This window comes from Anomaloglossus baeobatrachus, chromosome 5 (assembly GCF_048569485.1).
Source record: "Anomaloglossus baeobatrachus isolate aAnoBae1 chromosome 5, aAnoBae1.hap1, whole genome shotgun sequence".
NCBI lineage: Eukaryota > Metazoa > Chordata > Amphibia > Anura > Aromobatidae > Anomaloglossus > Anomaloglossus baeobatrachus.
In genome coordinates this window covers 556,834,721-556,851,991 of record NC_134357.1, presented here as the reverse complement: position 1 = coordinate 556,851,991, position 17,271 = coordinate 556,834,721, and the positions used below count along the sequence as shown (strand labels likewise).

General features: G+C 43.7%; 2 protein-coding genes across 2 annotated transcripts in view; both read left to right on the top strand.

The window, feature by feature from the left end:
* Positions 1–17,271, top strand: part of LOC142313000 (uncharacterized) — a 145,178-nt gene that overhangs the window by 97,992 nt on the left and 29,915 nt on the right. The window lies entirely within an intron of this gene.
* LOC142310570 (uncharacterized) lies at positions 10,567–12,622 on the top strand. Its single transcript, XM_075348089.1, has 6 exons — positions 10,567–10,608; positions 10,681–10,758; positions 10,840–10,917; positions 11,006–11,219; positions 11,300–11,456; positions 11,587–12,622. The coding sequence occupies exons 1-6, from the start codon at positions 10,567–10,569 to the stop codon at positions 12,620–12,622; spliced, it is 1,605 nt and encodes a 534-aa protein (XP_075204204.1).

Here is a 17,271-nt window from a genome sequence, read left to right as displayed (position 1 = left end):
CCTTTAATGTTAAGGGCTTTAATACCCTGCAGAAACGTGTGGAGATCCTCTTTGGTATGCAAAAAATGGGGTTGCTGTTTCGCCAAGAGAAACATTTTAAGAGTAATTACTTTCTAGAGGTCAAGAACAAATATTCTACGCACTGGTACTACAGCTTCAACCCAAAGTCTAGGTCCAGGAGGGTCAGTGTGGCTACCCACAAGAGCCTGCAGCATAATGTATTGGGAACTGATCTAGATGAGCAGGGTCGCTTTGTGCTTTTGAAGATCTCAATAGAGAACCAGGTCTACATTTTCGCTAATCTGTATCTCTCCAATAAAGAACAGGTGAAGTCATTTCGAAGGTACCTGAGGCAGTTGGAGGGCTTCATGGAGGGACTATTGATCTTGGGAGGAGGCCTGAATATGACAATGAATAAGACCTTAAATTCTTCATCTAGTAAGTCCTCAATCCTTCGCTCTCAATTATTCATGTTGAAAGATAACCTGACCAGATTACAAATCGTAGATGTATCTCCACCCGAGATATAAAAAGACTCCAGCTTTTACTCATCCCTCCATAAGACATATAGCATAATTGACAATTTTTTAATTTATCATCACTGTCTGGGATGAGGCACTACGGCTTCCATCAGCACCATGACCTGGTCTGACCATGCACCGATTTTGTTTTTCTTTCCATCCTCCCAGGGCCGGCCCCAAGCCGTTGCATTGGCCCTTAATCCAAACCTCCTACAAGATCCTACAACAATCAGCGCAACTGACCATATGATTGAGGAATTTCTCTTCATTCATAAAAAATGATGAAACTCTTCTCCCTATGCAATGGGAAGCCATGCAGTGTGTTACGGGGGGCTGTCTGATAACCTAAAGGAGTATCAGACAGTCAGGGTCCACCGTGCAAAGACTCTGCTGCAGACTATGGCAGAGTGCAATACCTCTGTTAACTCACAGAAGGATATAATAAGTAAGTAAAGCAATTCCTCCCTTACTTGGAGGGTGTGTGGAATGATCTCTGTTAATAATCACAGAGACAAAGGCAATGTGTGCGAAATGGCACCTACCTAGGTCCGCTCTTCTAGTGGTGCAAAAGAGACGAACAGCAGCGTAAGCCGCACAAAGCTCCTACCTGCGTTCGCTCCACTAGTGTGCGAGGACACGAACCACTAGATATGGCACCTGCCTAGGTCCGCTCTTCTAGTGGTGCAAAAGAGACGAACAGCAGCGTAAGCCGCACAAAGCTCCTACCTCTGTTCGCTCCCCTAGTGTGCGAGGATACGAACAACTGCCAGACGCAGTATAAGGAACGTTACCCTAGCGGCAACGTCCACCTACGAGTCGAACCACAAGGCCCAGCCAGACCATGTGCCTCAGGCACCTGCCTATGTCCGCTCCCCTAAGAGGTAAGGATACGGACAGCAGCCGAAGCTGTAAGGTATAAGAACGCTACCCTGCCGGTAGCGCTCACCTAGCATAGACAGAGGAATGCCTAGAGGAACGCGCACAGAGCGTCTACTCTTATGCATGAACCAAGAGGACTGAGCGCCATGCGGCGTGTGTCAGGGTCTTATATAGACTCTGTGCCTCATCCAAGATGGAGGACACCGGAGCCAATCCGCTGCCAGAACGACAGGAGTGACGTCATGCTGGCCTATCACCGAGCAAGGCATCACAAGCACATGACCAGCGACCAATCGGCATAGAAGGTGTCAGAGACATGTGCCCTCGTGTCAGCGATGATGTCACCCGCACATGTGCAATGGCTCCAAGATAGGACTTAGTCTCCAGCGCTCGCACATGTGCAGTAGCAAGAAATCTGGACTTAGTCTCCAGTGCTCACAGCAACCGTAACACAGTGCGTGATTAGGGGTGTTCAAATTAGGTAAGGGTCGAGACTGAAAAAATTAAAAATCAGCTGAAATTGCTGAACTGTTAGAGCAAATACGCACCCTGAAGAAGGCCCACAAACAAGACCCAACAGATCCGGTCCTTAGCTAGCTAAATAAAATTCGGGAGGATTTGAAAAAACTCAGACCAGAGTTTCCTTTCTTATAGGGAAAAAATGCAGAACTTTTTCTATGATTTCGCTGACAAATATGGGGGCCCTTTAGCAAAGCACATTCAACTGAGAGACCCTAATACTTATATCCCGATGTTTCTAACCACAAAAGGAGAGGATGTCCATGAATCTAGCCAGATTGCTCAAACATTCAAAGATTACTATGAATCCATATATAATATTAAAGGCCAATATGCGATATGCCCCGGCATGTACACAGGCAAAAATTGACCACTATATTAGTAAAACAGCCCTTCCCCTTTTGTTTGACAATAATAGGGAGACTATGGAACAGCCGATCATGGAAGAGAAGGTAGCTCAAGCGATTAAAGCTTCTTTGAGCAACAAATGCCCAGGCCCGGATGGCTTCATGACCAAATTCTATAAGCTCCCCAACTGTCGCCCTTTCTGGTTTAGGTGTTTAATCATGTGTCGCCATCACAACCATTTCCCGATCAGACATTGGAAGCACATATTTCTCTTATCCTGGAACCTGGAAAGGACTTGAATCTCTGCCCAAATTACAGACCAGTATCCTTAGTTAATTTGGATGTGAAATTGTTCTCTAAAATTATCGCTACAATGTTAGCCTCTCACCTGCCATATCTGATCCATACTGACCAGGTGGGCTTTGTCCCACAGAGAGAAGCAAGAAACAGTACACCAAAAACATGCTACTTATGTCCCATGTAAAGTCTAGCCCAAATTCCTTCCTGCATTTTATCAGTCGACAGGGTTAAGGGTACTTTACACGCTGCGATCTCGCTAGCGAGATCGCTAGCGAGTGTACCCGCCCCCGTCGGGGGAGGTTTGTTCGGCATCATAGCGACGTCACTAAGTGGCCGCCCAATAGAAGGGGAGGGGCGGAGATGAGCGGGATGTAACATCCCGCCCACCTCCTTCCTTCCTCATTGCCGGCGGGCGCAGGTAAGGAGATATTCCTCGTTCCTGCGGTGTCACACATAGCGATGTGTGCTGCCGCAGGAACGAAGAACAACCTCGTTACTGCACATACAACGATATTTGGTGTTTGAACGACCTCTCCAAAACCAACGATTTTTACCACTTTTGCGATTGTTGAAGGTCGCTCGTACGTGTCACACGCTGCGATGTCGCTAACGACGCCGGATGTGCGTCACAAACACCGTGACCCCGACGATAAATCGTTAGCGATGTTGCAGCGTGTAAAGTACCCTTTAGTTGGTCATTCTTACAGAGCGCACTTAAACAAATCAATATTAGTCCTAACCTGCTCAGCAAAATAATGGCCCTGTACCATAAGCCGTCAGCCAAGGTCAGATGTAATGGGGTGCACCCGAACTCTTTCAGGATCGCAAACGGGACAAGAAAGGACTGCCTGCTATCTCCTTTACTGTATGTTATTGTGAAGGAGCACCTAGCTGTGGCTCTTAGAATCAACCCAAATATCAAGGGCATCTCTGTAGGCTAAAACATCCGTAAGCTGTCTCTGTATGCGGATGATCTCTTACTGTACATGACAAATGTGAGAATATCCTTGCAGGTGATCCTGAGAAAGTTCTATGAGTACAGCTTCATGAGTAATTTCAAGATAATATTAACATCCTGCCAACCAGTAAAAAAAGCAATGCAGGAGTTATTTACATGGTGGCCTTAAGTGGTGCCCTTCCTCTATGCAATATCTAGGAGTACAACTGATGCCGGATGCATCCCAGCTCTTTTAACTTAATTATAGGCCCTTACGCATATCACGACTGACCTTTGCAAGTATAGTGAGGCAAGATTGTCTTGGGTTGGCAAAATCAATGTTATAAAGATGGACATCCTCCACAAATTGCTCTATCTATTTCAAGCTGTACCGATAACCATCCTGAATAGTTTTTTTCAAACAACTTGACTCGGCCTGTTCTGACCTAGTATGGGGTCATAAAAGACCAAGCTTAGCACACAGACTCCTATGTAGGTCTAAAAAAGAAGAGGGCACAGGTCTTCTGGATTTTAGAAACTATTATTGGGCTGCTGTTCTCATTCTGGTTTCATGGTGCCGGTGGAAAGCAATGGGTCCCTCTTGAGGGGTGTCTCTCCTCAACATCCCTGACCTTGTTGCCTTGAATTTCTAAAAAGTCCAGCCAACAGATTAAATCAATGGCTTTTCTAACCCATGACTTACTACGGACCTGGGATACTCTTAGTTCGAAAGATGCACTTTCAACTATCCGTGGCCCAATTACAGCAATATTTAAAAATCCTGACTTCCCGCCAGGTGTGAGAGTGGACGGATTCTTGGTGTGGACTGCAAGTCAAAAACTTAGACTTACCCATGTCTTATTTGCCTCACAGACCTTTCCAACATTTTTTGACTTGAGGACCTGTTTCCTGGATCAATCAATTTCCTGGTTTGGTTTGCTTATTTACAGCTTCAGTCCTTTGTGGTAGCCCTCCAACCAGCCCAGGTGCCTAGCTCTACACTGACCTCCTTCGAGTCACTACTGCTGCAGGACGGGCCGCTGCTGCACTCCATCTCTTAGGTGTATTCGATCCTTGCCCAGTGTCCTGGAGAGACTAAGCCCTGGTTCGAGGGGGAATGGAAAAGGGAGATGGGAACGGTATTTACAGAGGACCAGTGGGATAGGGCCTGTGTGTGCATAGACTTCCCTTGACATGTAAAGCTCAAGAACAAAATTATAAGCTTATTACCAGGTGGTACAGATGTCCGACAGAGTTACATCAAATGTATTCATCGGTCCCTGATTCTTGTTGGAGGTGTGGATCTGTCACTGGAAACATGCTTCATATCTGGTGGGATTGCCCTTTGATTCAACAGCTTTGGAACAAACTTTTTGACGTCTACATACATGTCTCTGGAGTGACGGTCCCTAGAACCCCCCATCTTGGCTTACTCTCCATCATTCCAGGCTCTTTCAAATCAATCAAATAAGATCTTTTAAGACATTGTCTGACAGCTAACTCTGTTGTTTTCCACCAGGTGGCGCTATAGGTGGTTTCATTGTGTAGCACATGGCTACTTTACTAGACCTAGACACCACTTCTAGGCCTATAGCTGCAGCCGTTCTCAAGTTAATGGCAGTGGACAGGATATGGGTGGAAACACTGTAGACATAAAAAACCACATATATCACAATAATCAATTACTGTGCAATAAAATAATTGTGAACCTATACACAATTAATTTCAAAAAGTGCGTAGTGCATAGTGCTAAAATAAGTCCAAAGATGTAGATAATGTTGTGAATCATGATGAAAAAACAAAAATGGAAAATTACTATCCCGTAAAGTCTATTGGAAGTAGCAATCCTAAAAGTCAAAAGTGACCGAGCCTTGTCATTTGACTTAGGATTTATGCAAGATCAGAACCTCAATTTGCAGACACAGTGTTTCAGGTTTATTGCCCCTCATCAATGCAAAGTATGAGATCTGATCTGGCTGTATGAGAAGCTATAATGGGGTATAAGGATAAAACTTTTCTCCTTGTGGAGACTGACAGATCAGATCTCATACTTTGCACTGACAAGGGACAATTACCCCGAAACACAGTGTCTGCAAATTGAGGTTCTGATCTGGCAAAATCCTAGGTCATATGAAAAGGCTCGTTGGAGTGTCACTTTTAACTTATAGGATAGCTAATTCCAATAGGTGGCACTAGAGTTAGCCTTCTTCCTCCCTGAAGAGATAATTTGCATATTTCCCAGAGGAGCATTGTAGCTATACGACTCTTCACTGGCAGTCAGATTGGTTTGTCAGTCTCCACAAGGAGAAAAGTTTTCCCCTTAGACCCCTTTATAGCTTCTCATAAGCTAGATCAGATCTCATACTTTGCATTGACGAGGGGCAATCACCTCGAAACACAGCGTCTGCAAAATGAGGTTCTAATCTGGCATAAATCCTAAGTTATATGATAAGGCTCATTGGAGAGTCACTTTTGACTTTTAGGATTGCTACTTTCAATAGGTGGCACTAGAGTTCGTCCCCTTCCTCTCTGAAGAGACAGTTTGCATATCCCATTAAGTGCAATATGACAACAAATATAACTACAATTGTAAATGGAAACCTATATAAAATGTGTGTAAATTGCACACAAATCAGCTAAAAGGAGTATTAAAAACACTTAAAAGCAATGATAAAACAAGCACAGAGAGAGTAAAATAATATAATCTAAACTACAAGAACAATATAAAAAGCTACAAGAAAGGCGCAAAGCTGAGGTTTTGATTCAAACCTTTTGAATGGACTGTGTCAAGTGTCCAGATACATTTGATATCACGTTGTATTCATGTTCATGCTATATTACCACCCCGGGCATCTGAAAGGATTCTATCAATACCCCGTACCCCTAAATAGGTTGAGACACATTGATGGTATTTCTTAAAATTTCTAGTGATGGTCTTCAATAATTCCAAATCCTTCTCTTCTATGGTAGCTAGGACATCACACATATATTCTCTTATTCTAACTTTCAGAGCTCTCGTGGTAAGGCCTACATAAAGTTTGCCCCACGGGCAAGTTACATAGTACACCACAGCTGTAGTGGTACAGACAACATTGTGTGTAACAGTAAACGTGACAGGTCCACTAGAGTTGGTAAAGCTTATTGCGTGTTCAATATTTGAGCATGTAATGTAGTTACCGCAGGGAGCACATCCCCATCAGGGTCAAGAGACAAGCAGAAATGACATTTTGTTCAGTGGTTAGTAGTGGCCTGTTACCAATATATCCTTGAAGTTACGTCCTTGTCTCGCAGTAACACTTCTGCGTGGAAGGAGACATTGTTTCAGAGTAGAGTTGGAGAGTAAAATAGGCCAGTATTTGTCCAGACTTTGTCTCATTTTACTCCATTGACCGTGAAAACCAGTTAAAAACATTATCGGGTTATTAGAGGGAATACGTCTGGATTTGTATAGCAATAATTGCCAGTTAGTCTGGCACGACCTCACATATACCTGGTTTATATTTCTTCTACTAGAACCATGGTCCAAAAAAATAAACATTTTTTCATTAGGTCAGCTTGAATCTCAAAGTCCTCTTTGATAGAACAAACTAATTTCAGTCTTAAAAACTACGCTGTGGGAATACCCCTAAACATTTGAGAGGATGAGACGATGTTGCATGGAAGAGTGAATTAATCGCCGTCCTCTTCCTAAAAATATCCATTTGTAGTTGTTTGGATTGGTCTCATTTCATCACTACATCCAGGAATTCAATTCCTGGATGTAGAAAACTATGAAAACTATACGTTAGATGGAGATTGTAGTTTTTATTATTGAGTGATTCAAAAACATTTTTCAAAATTGCAGGGTTCCCTTTCCAAATGATGAAAATATCATCAATGAACCGAGTTCACAATATGACATGGTCAATTTCAAGTTCATTTTCAATAAATCCCTTAACTACAGCCCCAGGAACAGGTTGGTGTACAATGGGGCGCAAGAAGCCCCCCTTGCTGTTACCTGGAGCTGTAGATAAACTGAACCATTAAAAGTGAAAATATTGTGGGTACAGGTAAAATCCAGTAAGATGTTAACAAATTCTCTAAGATCTGGTTCCATATTACTCATACCTAGGAAGAAAGAAGCAGACCTCAGCCTATCCTTAATGTCTGATACTAGTGTAGTGGGCCTCCACATCACATGTAACCAATAAGATGTCATCAGCGATATAAATGCCATCCAGTTTATGGAGTAAATCCGAAGTATCTTGGAGAAACAATGGTAAATGCTCCACAAGTTGTTTCAGGTGAAAATTTATGTACCTACAAGCATTTTCCAATACTGACCTCAGATACAATGGGCCTACCTGGAAGGGGGGTCCCTTGACTTTTGCGTTCCTTTGGGAGAAAGTATATTGTTGTAATGCCTGGATCTGACACTTGTAGGGCCTGTGCAAGTTCCTTAGGAATTTGTCTGGATGATCAAGCTTTCTCGATGATTCTAGTAAAAGCAGTTCTATTGGAGAGTAAAGGGTTAAAGATCAAATTTTAATAGCAGTTAGGAATTCTTAATTGCCGATAAGCCTCTGCTTCATACATTTTATGTGGCCAAATGACAATATTTTCCAGTTTGATTGTTGGTTTAAAAAGGACATCTGGTATTATTTTGAGGTTAACGGGAACCTGTCAGGTGCAATATGCACCCAGAAAACGAGCAGTTCTGGGTGCATATTTATAATCCCTGCCTAACTGTCCTGGTATACACTAGTACAGATAAAGAGATCTTTAGAAAATGTATTTCTAAAGATCCCTTATGATATGCTAATGAGTGCAGGGACTAGTCGCAAGGGCATTACTTCTCTTGGCTAGTCGGCCCCCATAGCATGTAAGCACGCCCCTGTGGGCGTACTAACATGCTAATGAATGCGCAGCATCAGAGGCATGGTTGCTCTCACTTCCCTGCTGTCAATGCGGCCAAAGCTGTTTTTTGTCTCAGTGCGCATGATCAGAAGTCACCGCACGTTCGGTCATGCGCACTAGACTTCTCTGAACCCGGGACGCGTACACCCAGATTTATAATGCGCATGGACTTCTGATTATGCACAATGCCCGTCATCTGATGTGGTGACAATGGACCCAGGTACGCGCGTCACTACAGATAACGCTAGGCAATGGGCACTGAATAGCATGTTAGCACACCCCTGTTAATATAGTGCGAATTAGTCACAGGGATATAACACCCTTGCGATTAGTCCTTGCACTCATTAGCATATCATAAAGGAGCTTTGGAAATATTTTTTCTAAACATCTCTTTATGTTATGCTACTAGATACAGGGACAGATTTTAAACAAAAAAAGCTGAAGTCTTTTTCGCACAAAGTAAAAAAGCAACATTATTGAAAAAACATTAAAATCACAATATATTATAACAGTAGATGACCTCAGTTAGGCTACTTTCACACATCAGTTTTTTGCCATCAGGTTCAATCCGGAAAAAAACGGGTAAAACGGATCCGGTACCGCATCCGGTTTTCCCCCATAGACTTGCATTGTTACCGGATTGTACCGGATGGCTTTGCGTTGCATCCGTTTTTTTCCGGATGCGGCAAAATAATTGAATGCGGCGGCCGGATAGAACGTATCATGTAACGTTTTTTTCCCCCTTAAAAAAAACGCATGCTGCCGGATCCGGCGCAATGCGGCATTGTATACAATGGGTGTCTATGCATGCCGGATCCGGCGCAATGCGGTTTAAACCGGATGCGGTGACCGCATCCGGTTTGGTAAACAGAGCATGCGCAAATTTTTTTTTCCCATCATCACAAAACTTATAAAAGGATCCAGCACATTCTACACACCTCCTGCCGGTTCCTGACTTCAACTTCTGCTGTCCTCCAGTCCAGTGCTCCAGGGAAGAGGTATGTCCACAGTACTGTCCACAGATCACCGCTGTGAGCTGCGTACATGTACTTAGACATTTTTTTTTCTTTTTTTGCAGGTGCAGTGTTGACGTTAAAATTTGTGGACAGCCACTTGCTGGGTCTTTGTAAATTCGGTGCCATTGCGAATTTGGAGGAGAGTGTTCTTGAGGTAATGTCCACAGTACTGTCCACAGATCACCGCAGTGAGCTGCGTACATGTACTTAGACATTTTTTTTTCTTTTTTTGCAGGTGCAGTGTTGACGTTACAATTTGTGCACAGCCAGTTGCTGGGTCTTTGTAAATTCGGTGCCATTGCGAATTTGGAGGAGAGTGTTCCTGAGGTAATGTCCACAGTACTGTCCACAGATCACCGCTGTGAGCTGCGTACATGTACTTAGACATTTTTTTTTCTTTTTTTGCAGGTGCAGTGTTGACGTTACAATTTGTGGACAGCCAGTTGCTGGGTCTTTGTAAATTCGGTGCCATTGCGAATTTGGAGGAGAGTGTTCCTGAGGTAATGTCCACAGTACTGTCCACAGATCACCGCAGTGAGCTGCGTACATGTACTTAGACATTTTTTTTTCTTTTTTTGCAGGTGCAGTGTTGACGTTACAATTTGTGCACAGCCAGTTGCTGGGTCTTTGTAAATTCGGTGCCATTGCGAATTTGGAGGAGAGTGTTCCTGAGGTAATGTCCACAGTACTGTCCACAGATCACCGCTGTGAGCTGCGTACATGTACTTAGACATTTTTTTTTCTTTTTTTGCAGGTGCAGTGTTGACGTTACAATTTGTGGACAGCCAGTTGCTGGGTCTTTGTAAATTCGGTGCCATTGCGAATTTGGAGGAGAGTGTTCCTGAGGTAATGTCCACAGTACTGTCCACAGATCACCGCTGTGAGCTGCGTACATGTACTTAGACATTTTTTTTTCTTTTTTTGCAGGTGCAGTGTTGACGTTAAAATTTGTGGACAGCCACTTGCTGGGTCTTTGTAAATTCGGTGCCAGTGCGAATTTGGAGGAGAGTGTTCCTGAGGTAATGTCCACAGTACTGTCCACAGATCACCGCAGTGAGCTGCGTACATGTACTTAGACATTTTTTTTTCTTTTTTTGCAGGTGCAGTGTTGACGTTAAAGTTTGGCCCATCAAGTTGGTGTGCGTGAAATATGTCGTCTTCTGGTAGCCCGCCCTTCGGCTCAGAAACTGAGGTATTATTTTTTTTGGGTGGTTTTTTTTTTAAAAAAAAAAATAAATTTATTAAATAAACCACATTTACACAGGTGGCCGAAACATCACAGGAGATGCTGCCAGAAGAGGACGGAAGGGGTGGAGAAATACACGGAGCGGGCGGTCAGAGTGTAAGTTTCATACAGGAATTGTTTACCACAGCACACCAAACACATAAGTAAATAATGTTTTTTTTTTTTTCTTCACTAAAGGCTTCAACTTCTAGGGCTCACGATAGAGCTCCCCCAAGACCGTCCCAGGGTCGTCGTCGAGGTGGCGGTGGTCATAGTGTAAGTTATTTTTTTTTTTTTTTTGTCATGTCAGTGTGATTTTTTTGTCTATTTTTTTTTTTAATTTCTTTTTTCTTTCTTTGAACAGGCATCACAGCGTGCTCCCGATTCTGACGGTGAGGAGGCCGGATTTATCAACATCGACCTCCTCATCGATGAAGTTAGAGAAAGGGAGCCGCTGTGGAACATGGCTGACCGCCGCCACGCTGATTCGATCGTAACCCGTCGACTCTGGGACGAGGTATGCCACGCAGCGGTAGAAGGTTGGGGGGAGCTCAATTCTCGTGGCCAGAAGAAACAGCGTAAGTATTCACAGTTCAGTAGGTTATGCTGCATGATGTAATGTGTTGTATACTAACCACTTTCTGCTTTCCACTTTCAGGTGACAAACTTCAGAAGCGGTGGCGGTCTATCAGGGATCGCTTCAAAAAGGAGTTGAATCAAGAGATGCAGGCCCCGAGTGGATCCGGAGGACGCAGATCGAAGTACCGTTACTTTAGAGCGTTGTCGTTCCTCCGGACAACTATGGTGTGCAGAAGGTAAATATTCCCCACAATATGTACAAAGTATAATATTTTATGTCTGATTTTTTTTGCCTTTTTTTTTTTAGTCAGTGCCAATGTATAGCAATTAAATTAATTATTGTTTTGTTTTTCCTCTTTTTAACAGCACCGTCTGCAGCACTCAGGAGCCTGCATCGAACCCGACAGGAGCGATCCCTGAACAGTCCGCCACTGGGGAACACAGGCACAGACCCCACCCATCTGAACCTTCCCTTCCATCGACATCTGTCCCATCCACCTGCGCTGGAGCTTCCCGTGAGACTTCATTACCTGAAGCTGCTGGTGATGAGATAGCTTTTCCCCTACCCCACCCCTCTGACACTGCTGCCCTCAGTAGAACACCTTTGGGTTCTGGGCGTCAGCGTCATAGGGGTCAGGAAAAGAGCTATGCGCCCGAGTTCTTGCATCTAAATGCAGCCTTCCAGAACGCCATTCAATTATTAGCCGAACAAAATCGTTCATCTTTTAGCTTAATAAATGCCAATATGGAAAAAAATACGCACGAATTGTGCACGCGTCTGGACAGGCTGCATTTAGATGCAAGTAAATCACCCAATCATTGTTTTTTTCAAGCCGTACTAGAGCGCATGGAAAAGCTATCTCTTGACCATCAGATGCATGTAATGCAAGCCACACGGCAGGCTCTGGCGCAGGTTGACTCCCAACCACCTCCACCCACCCCTCCAAGACCACCTGCCCCCCCTCCAGCCATTGTCCCTACTCCCCCTACTGCCCAGTACCAGCCTGCTGCCCAGTACCAGCCTGCTGCCCAGTACCAGCCTGCTGCCCAGTACCAGCCTGCGGCCCAGTACCAGCTCCCAACCACATCTGCCCCTACACTTCCTACCCACTACCACATCTCGCCTTCCACACCCATCATGACCACAACTCAAGCCACTAATTCACCAGCCACCTCTTCTGTCTCCCAATCCCTCCACTCCACCCCTCAATCCTTACCAAATCCCATCCCATCTCCTGGTTTCCCTCTTGGTTTCTCAAGCACACCTTCACCTTCTGTTACTTCCCCACCACCACCACCAACACCACTTTCCACCCTCAATACTCCAACTGTGCGTGTGTTCCCACCTGTCAGCCCCTCCAGTACTATCTCCACCCCAAGCCCAAGATATACCAATTTATAATTTATGTTTGTAATAAAAATAAAAGTTTTTTGTTGAAAAGTATTTATTTGTTCTTGTTTTTTTTGGGTGGAATATTATTTTGCAAGTTAAGTAAATAAAAAGGTAATACAAAAACATAACATGTTGTAATTTGACGGTGTAAAAATTACAAATTTTTAAAGCGAGTGAAAGCTTAAAATTAACAAGGTTAACAAGATATTTTTTAATTTATTTTTAACTATTTTTATTTGTTATAAAACTAAACAAAAATCTTACACCATTTGATCTTGCCAATCTACTCTACCTTCTGGGGACACAAAATAGTCAGCATATTTGTCACGGATTGTTGAACAGGCAACACTACTCCTAAATCCAGGACTGGTGTAGTCAGTCAAAGAGGTGGATTCCAAACTCTGGTCATCCAAGGACAAAGGTTCCTTTGTTAAAACAAAATTGTGCAGTACCACACATGCTTTCACAATTTCATCCACAGTTTCAATGTTTAAATTAATGGCTGTTAACAACACTCGCCATTTGCTGGTTAGTATCCCAAAGGAGCATTCCACCATTCTTCTGGCTCTGGATAATCTGTAATTATATATTTTTTGTGTTTGCGTCAATCCACGGCTTGCATATGGCTTCAATAGATGTTGGGAGAGTTGAAAGGCTTCGTCGGCCACAAAAACAAAGGGCATTGGGGGCTCACATGTGCCAGGAAGAGGTCTTGCAGGAGGGAAATCAAAAGTATTCCCATAGATTCGCCGCCCCATTGGGGACATTTTAAAGACCTGAGAGTCATTGGATCTCCCATATGCGCCAATGTCCACTGAGATGAATTTGTAGTCCGCATCCGTTATTGCCATTAGGACAATTGAGAAATATTTTTTATAATTGTAGTATTCTGACCCCGAAGCAGCAGGTTTCACAATTCTTATATGTTTGCCGTCCACTGAGCCAAGGCAATTTGGAAACTGACAAATGTTATAGTATTGTTCAGCAATTGCAAGCCATCTGTCCCTGTTGGGCTGGGGGATGAAATCATCATGGAGGCAATCCCACAAGGCTTGGCAAGTGTCTCTAATGATTCCCGAGATGGTGGAAATTCCTAGTCGAAACTGGTAGTGGAGGGATGAAAGCGACTCTCCAGTTGCAAGGAATCTGTAAAGGAAAGACAATAATTATAAAAAAATAATAGCAAACACATTACAGTTAAAAGTCAATTTACAGGAGGATACAATTTAAAAAAAAAAAAACTTACCTAAGCGTAACCAGCAAACGCTCCTCGGGTGTTATAGAGAACCGGCTGTAGGTGTCCGTTTTACGGATGTTGTCCGCAACAAGGCCAAGGAGGACGTCAAAATTAATCACTGACATCCGGACATAGCTTGTGAATTTTTCATGGTTTCCACGGAGCTCCAGGTATAGGGTTGAAAACACCCCACGTGTCAGTCTCTGTGCAGTCAGGGGATGGATCCAAAAGCGTCGATGTCGCTGACGCCTCAGTCGCTGTCGCTCCTTTTCTCTGACGATGATAGCCAAGCGATTTGCCTCAAATATAAAATCTGCAGCGATCTTTGTGTAATTTGCAAGAATAGCATCCATGGTTTCTGCTTGCCTCTGTCTTCATTCTGTCATATATGCTTCAAAATACTGTATATATACTATATGTTCCCAATAGCCAATCAGAATACGGAACTCGTTAATTGTTTGTTTAGTGTTTAAAAAACGGATCCGTAAAAAAACGGACATAACGGATGCAAAACGGATGCAAACCGGACCTACCGGATCCGTTTTTTAACGGATCCGTCATAAACGGATCCGCTTAAAAACGGATCCGGTAGGTCCGGTTTGCTCCGGTTTGCACAACCAAACCGGAAACGTTGGATACGGCAAAAAAAAGGACTGTGCCTGAATACAGAAAACTGATGTGTGAAAGTAGCCTTAGAGAGCATAAGGGCCCTTTCATTGTATCAGTTTGCACAATACATCACAAGTCACAAAGTTTATCATACACAGTTAGTACAATTTAGTAAATCAAAATAGAGAGATACTGCCATCTAGTGGCTGTATAAAAAGTTGTTCAAATACAAACAGACATAAACTAAATTATTATTATTATTATTATTTATTATTATAGCGCCAATTATTCCATAGCGCTTTACATGTGAAAGGGGTATACACAATAATCATAAACAATACAAGGCACAGCCAGGTACAGGAGGATAGAGGACCCTGCCCGTTAGGGCTCACAGTCTACAAATGGTTTCTTTTACTATGTACACTTGTTTTTTATAAACTGTTTATTTATTAACAAGATTTTCAAGTAAGTATCAAAATCAATTGCATAGACAGATATTGTTTTCGAATCTGAGGGTGACACAAGGAAAGGAGGGAACAGGGAAGGCGGGAAGGAACATTTAAAGAGGTGGTTCACCCATATTTTTTATTGTCTAGATCGATATTATATTGAGAAACAATGTTTCTCTCAAATACCTTGTGTTGTCAATAGTGCCTGTGAGAGGCGCTATTGCAGACTGCTGCTCCCCGTCTAGTGACGTACCCGTCCAATGCTGCCTCGTCACATCCGTGCAGTCGGCTACATTCTGAGCCCATCTGCTCCCTGCTCCTCCTCCCTCCTCCCTCACAGCACGTCTCTTGCTTGCAGCGTTCTGGGAGGAGGGAGGAGGGGCTGTGACAGCAGTGAAACACCGCTCACAGCTCAGAGTCTGGAAGACTGTAGCCGGCTGCACGGATGTGACGTGGCAGCATTGGACGGGTACGTCACTGGACGGGGAACAGCGGTCTGCAATAGCGCCTCTCACAGGCACTATTGACAACACTAGGTATTTGAGAGAAACATTGTTTCTCAATATAATATCGATCTAGACAATAAAAAATATGGGTGAACCACCCCTTTAACATACGAGCCACATAAGGCATCTACAGTATTTCTGAAATATGCTCATCCTTTAATCTAACTAGTTGTGACCGTCCATAAAAAGATCCCATGGTGTCCATATTTGTTAAAACTTTTCCAGCTGATTGTTTAGACAAGCAGTAAGGTACTCCATCCGCTTTGTCTCTCGTATCCGTAGTTCCAGATCTTGGAGGGAAAACGTTTTTCCAGAAAGAGGCTATCAAGCACTTAGCCGAGTTCCATATGTGGAGAGCAACCTGGCCGAGTTTTTTGAGGCCCCTAAAGGAGGGACATTAAGAAAGTAGCTGAATGGGTCCAGAGCAACCTCAAACCCCAAATACTTTATGAACCAATTTCTCCACCCCTTTACAAAAAGGAGCGAGAACCTCACACTCCCAAAAGATATGAGATATAAGAGTGAGAGATCCCCTATCCAGGGCCGCCACTAGGAATTTCAGGGCCCCATACTGGCAAAATTATGGGGCCCCCTTGAGACTCCGCCCAGGCTCCACCCCCGCTCCGCCTCCACCCCGCAAACATTCCACAGTTCGCCACCACTCTTGGAAAAACAGTATTATATATATCATATATACACACATACAGTCATGGCCAAAAGTGTTAGCACCCTTGAAGTTGTTCCAGAAAATGAAGTATTTCCCTCAGAAAATTAATAATACACCCAATGCACTGCCTGCCCTTCTTCATAATGCACCTTCTACACCGCCCCTCTCCATAACACACATTCTACACTGTCCCTCTCCATAATACACCCTCTACACCGCCCCTTTCCATAACACTCTCTACACTGCCCCTCTCCATAATACACCTTCTATACCACCCCGCTCTATAATACACTCCCTACACCACCTCTTTCCATAATACACCCTCTACACTGCCCCTCTCCATAACACACCTTCTACACTGCCCCTCTCCATAATACACCCTCTACACCGCCCCTTTCCATAATACACCCTCTCTCCATAATACACGCTCTACACCGCCCCTTTCCATAATACACCTTATATTCACCACCCCTTTACACAATACACTCTACACCGCCTCTCTCCATTATATCTCTCCCACACTGGTCCTATGTATAATATCCCCACACATACTCTACCCATGTAGAATATCTCTCCCACACACACTGCCTCTATATAATATCACCCACATACTGCCCCTCGAAATAATATCCCTCACATATGCTGGCCCTCTGTATACTATCCCCCCACACAAGCTGCCCCTCTTTATAATATCCTCACACACACACACTGCCCCTCTGTATATTGCCCCCACACACCACCTCTCTGTATACACACACACTGCCCATCCTGGCATATACAGGTTCATCTCATTAAACTAGAATATCATCAAAAAGTTTAATTTAGTTCAGTAATTTAATACAAAGTGAAACGCATATATTATATAGAGTCATTACACACAATGATCTATTTCACGTGTTTATTTCTGTTAATGATTATGGCTTACAGATGATTTTTAATTTACTGAGATGCACCTGTATGTCCCCATTCTGGGCCCTTCCTTTTATGTATGCACCCCTTCTGGTATATATGTCCGCCTCCTGCGTCTATTCTGGTTTATTTGTCCCCTACCTAGTACATATGTATTCCTCCTGGTATATATGTCCCCTTCCTGGAATGCTTCTGTTATATATGTCCCCATCCTGGTTTATTAGTCCCCATCCTGGAATATATGGCCCATCCTGGGGGCCTCCAGGTATATATATCCCCCT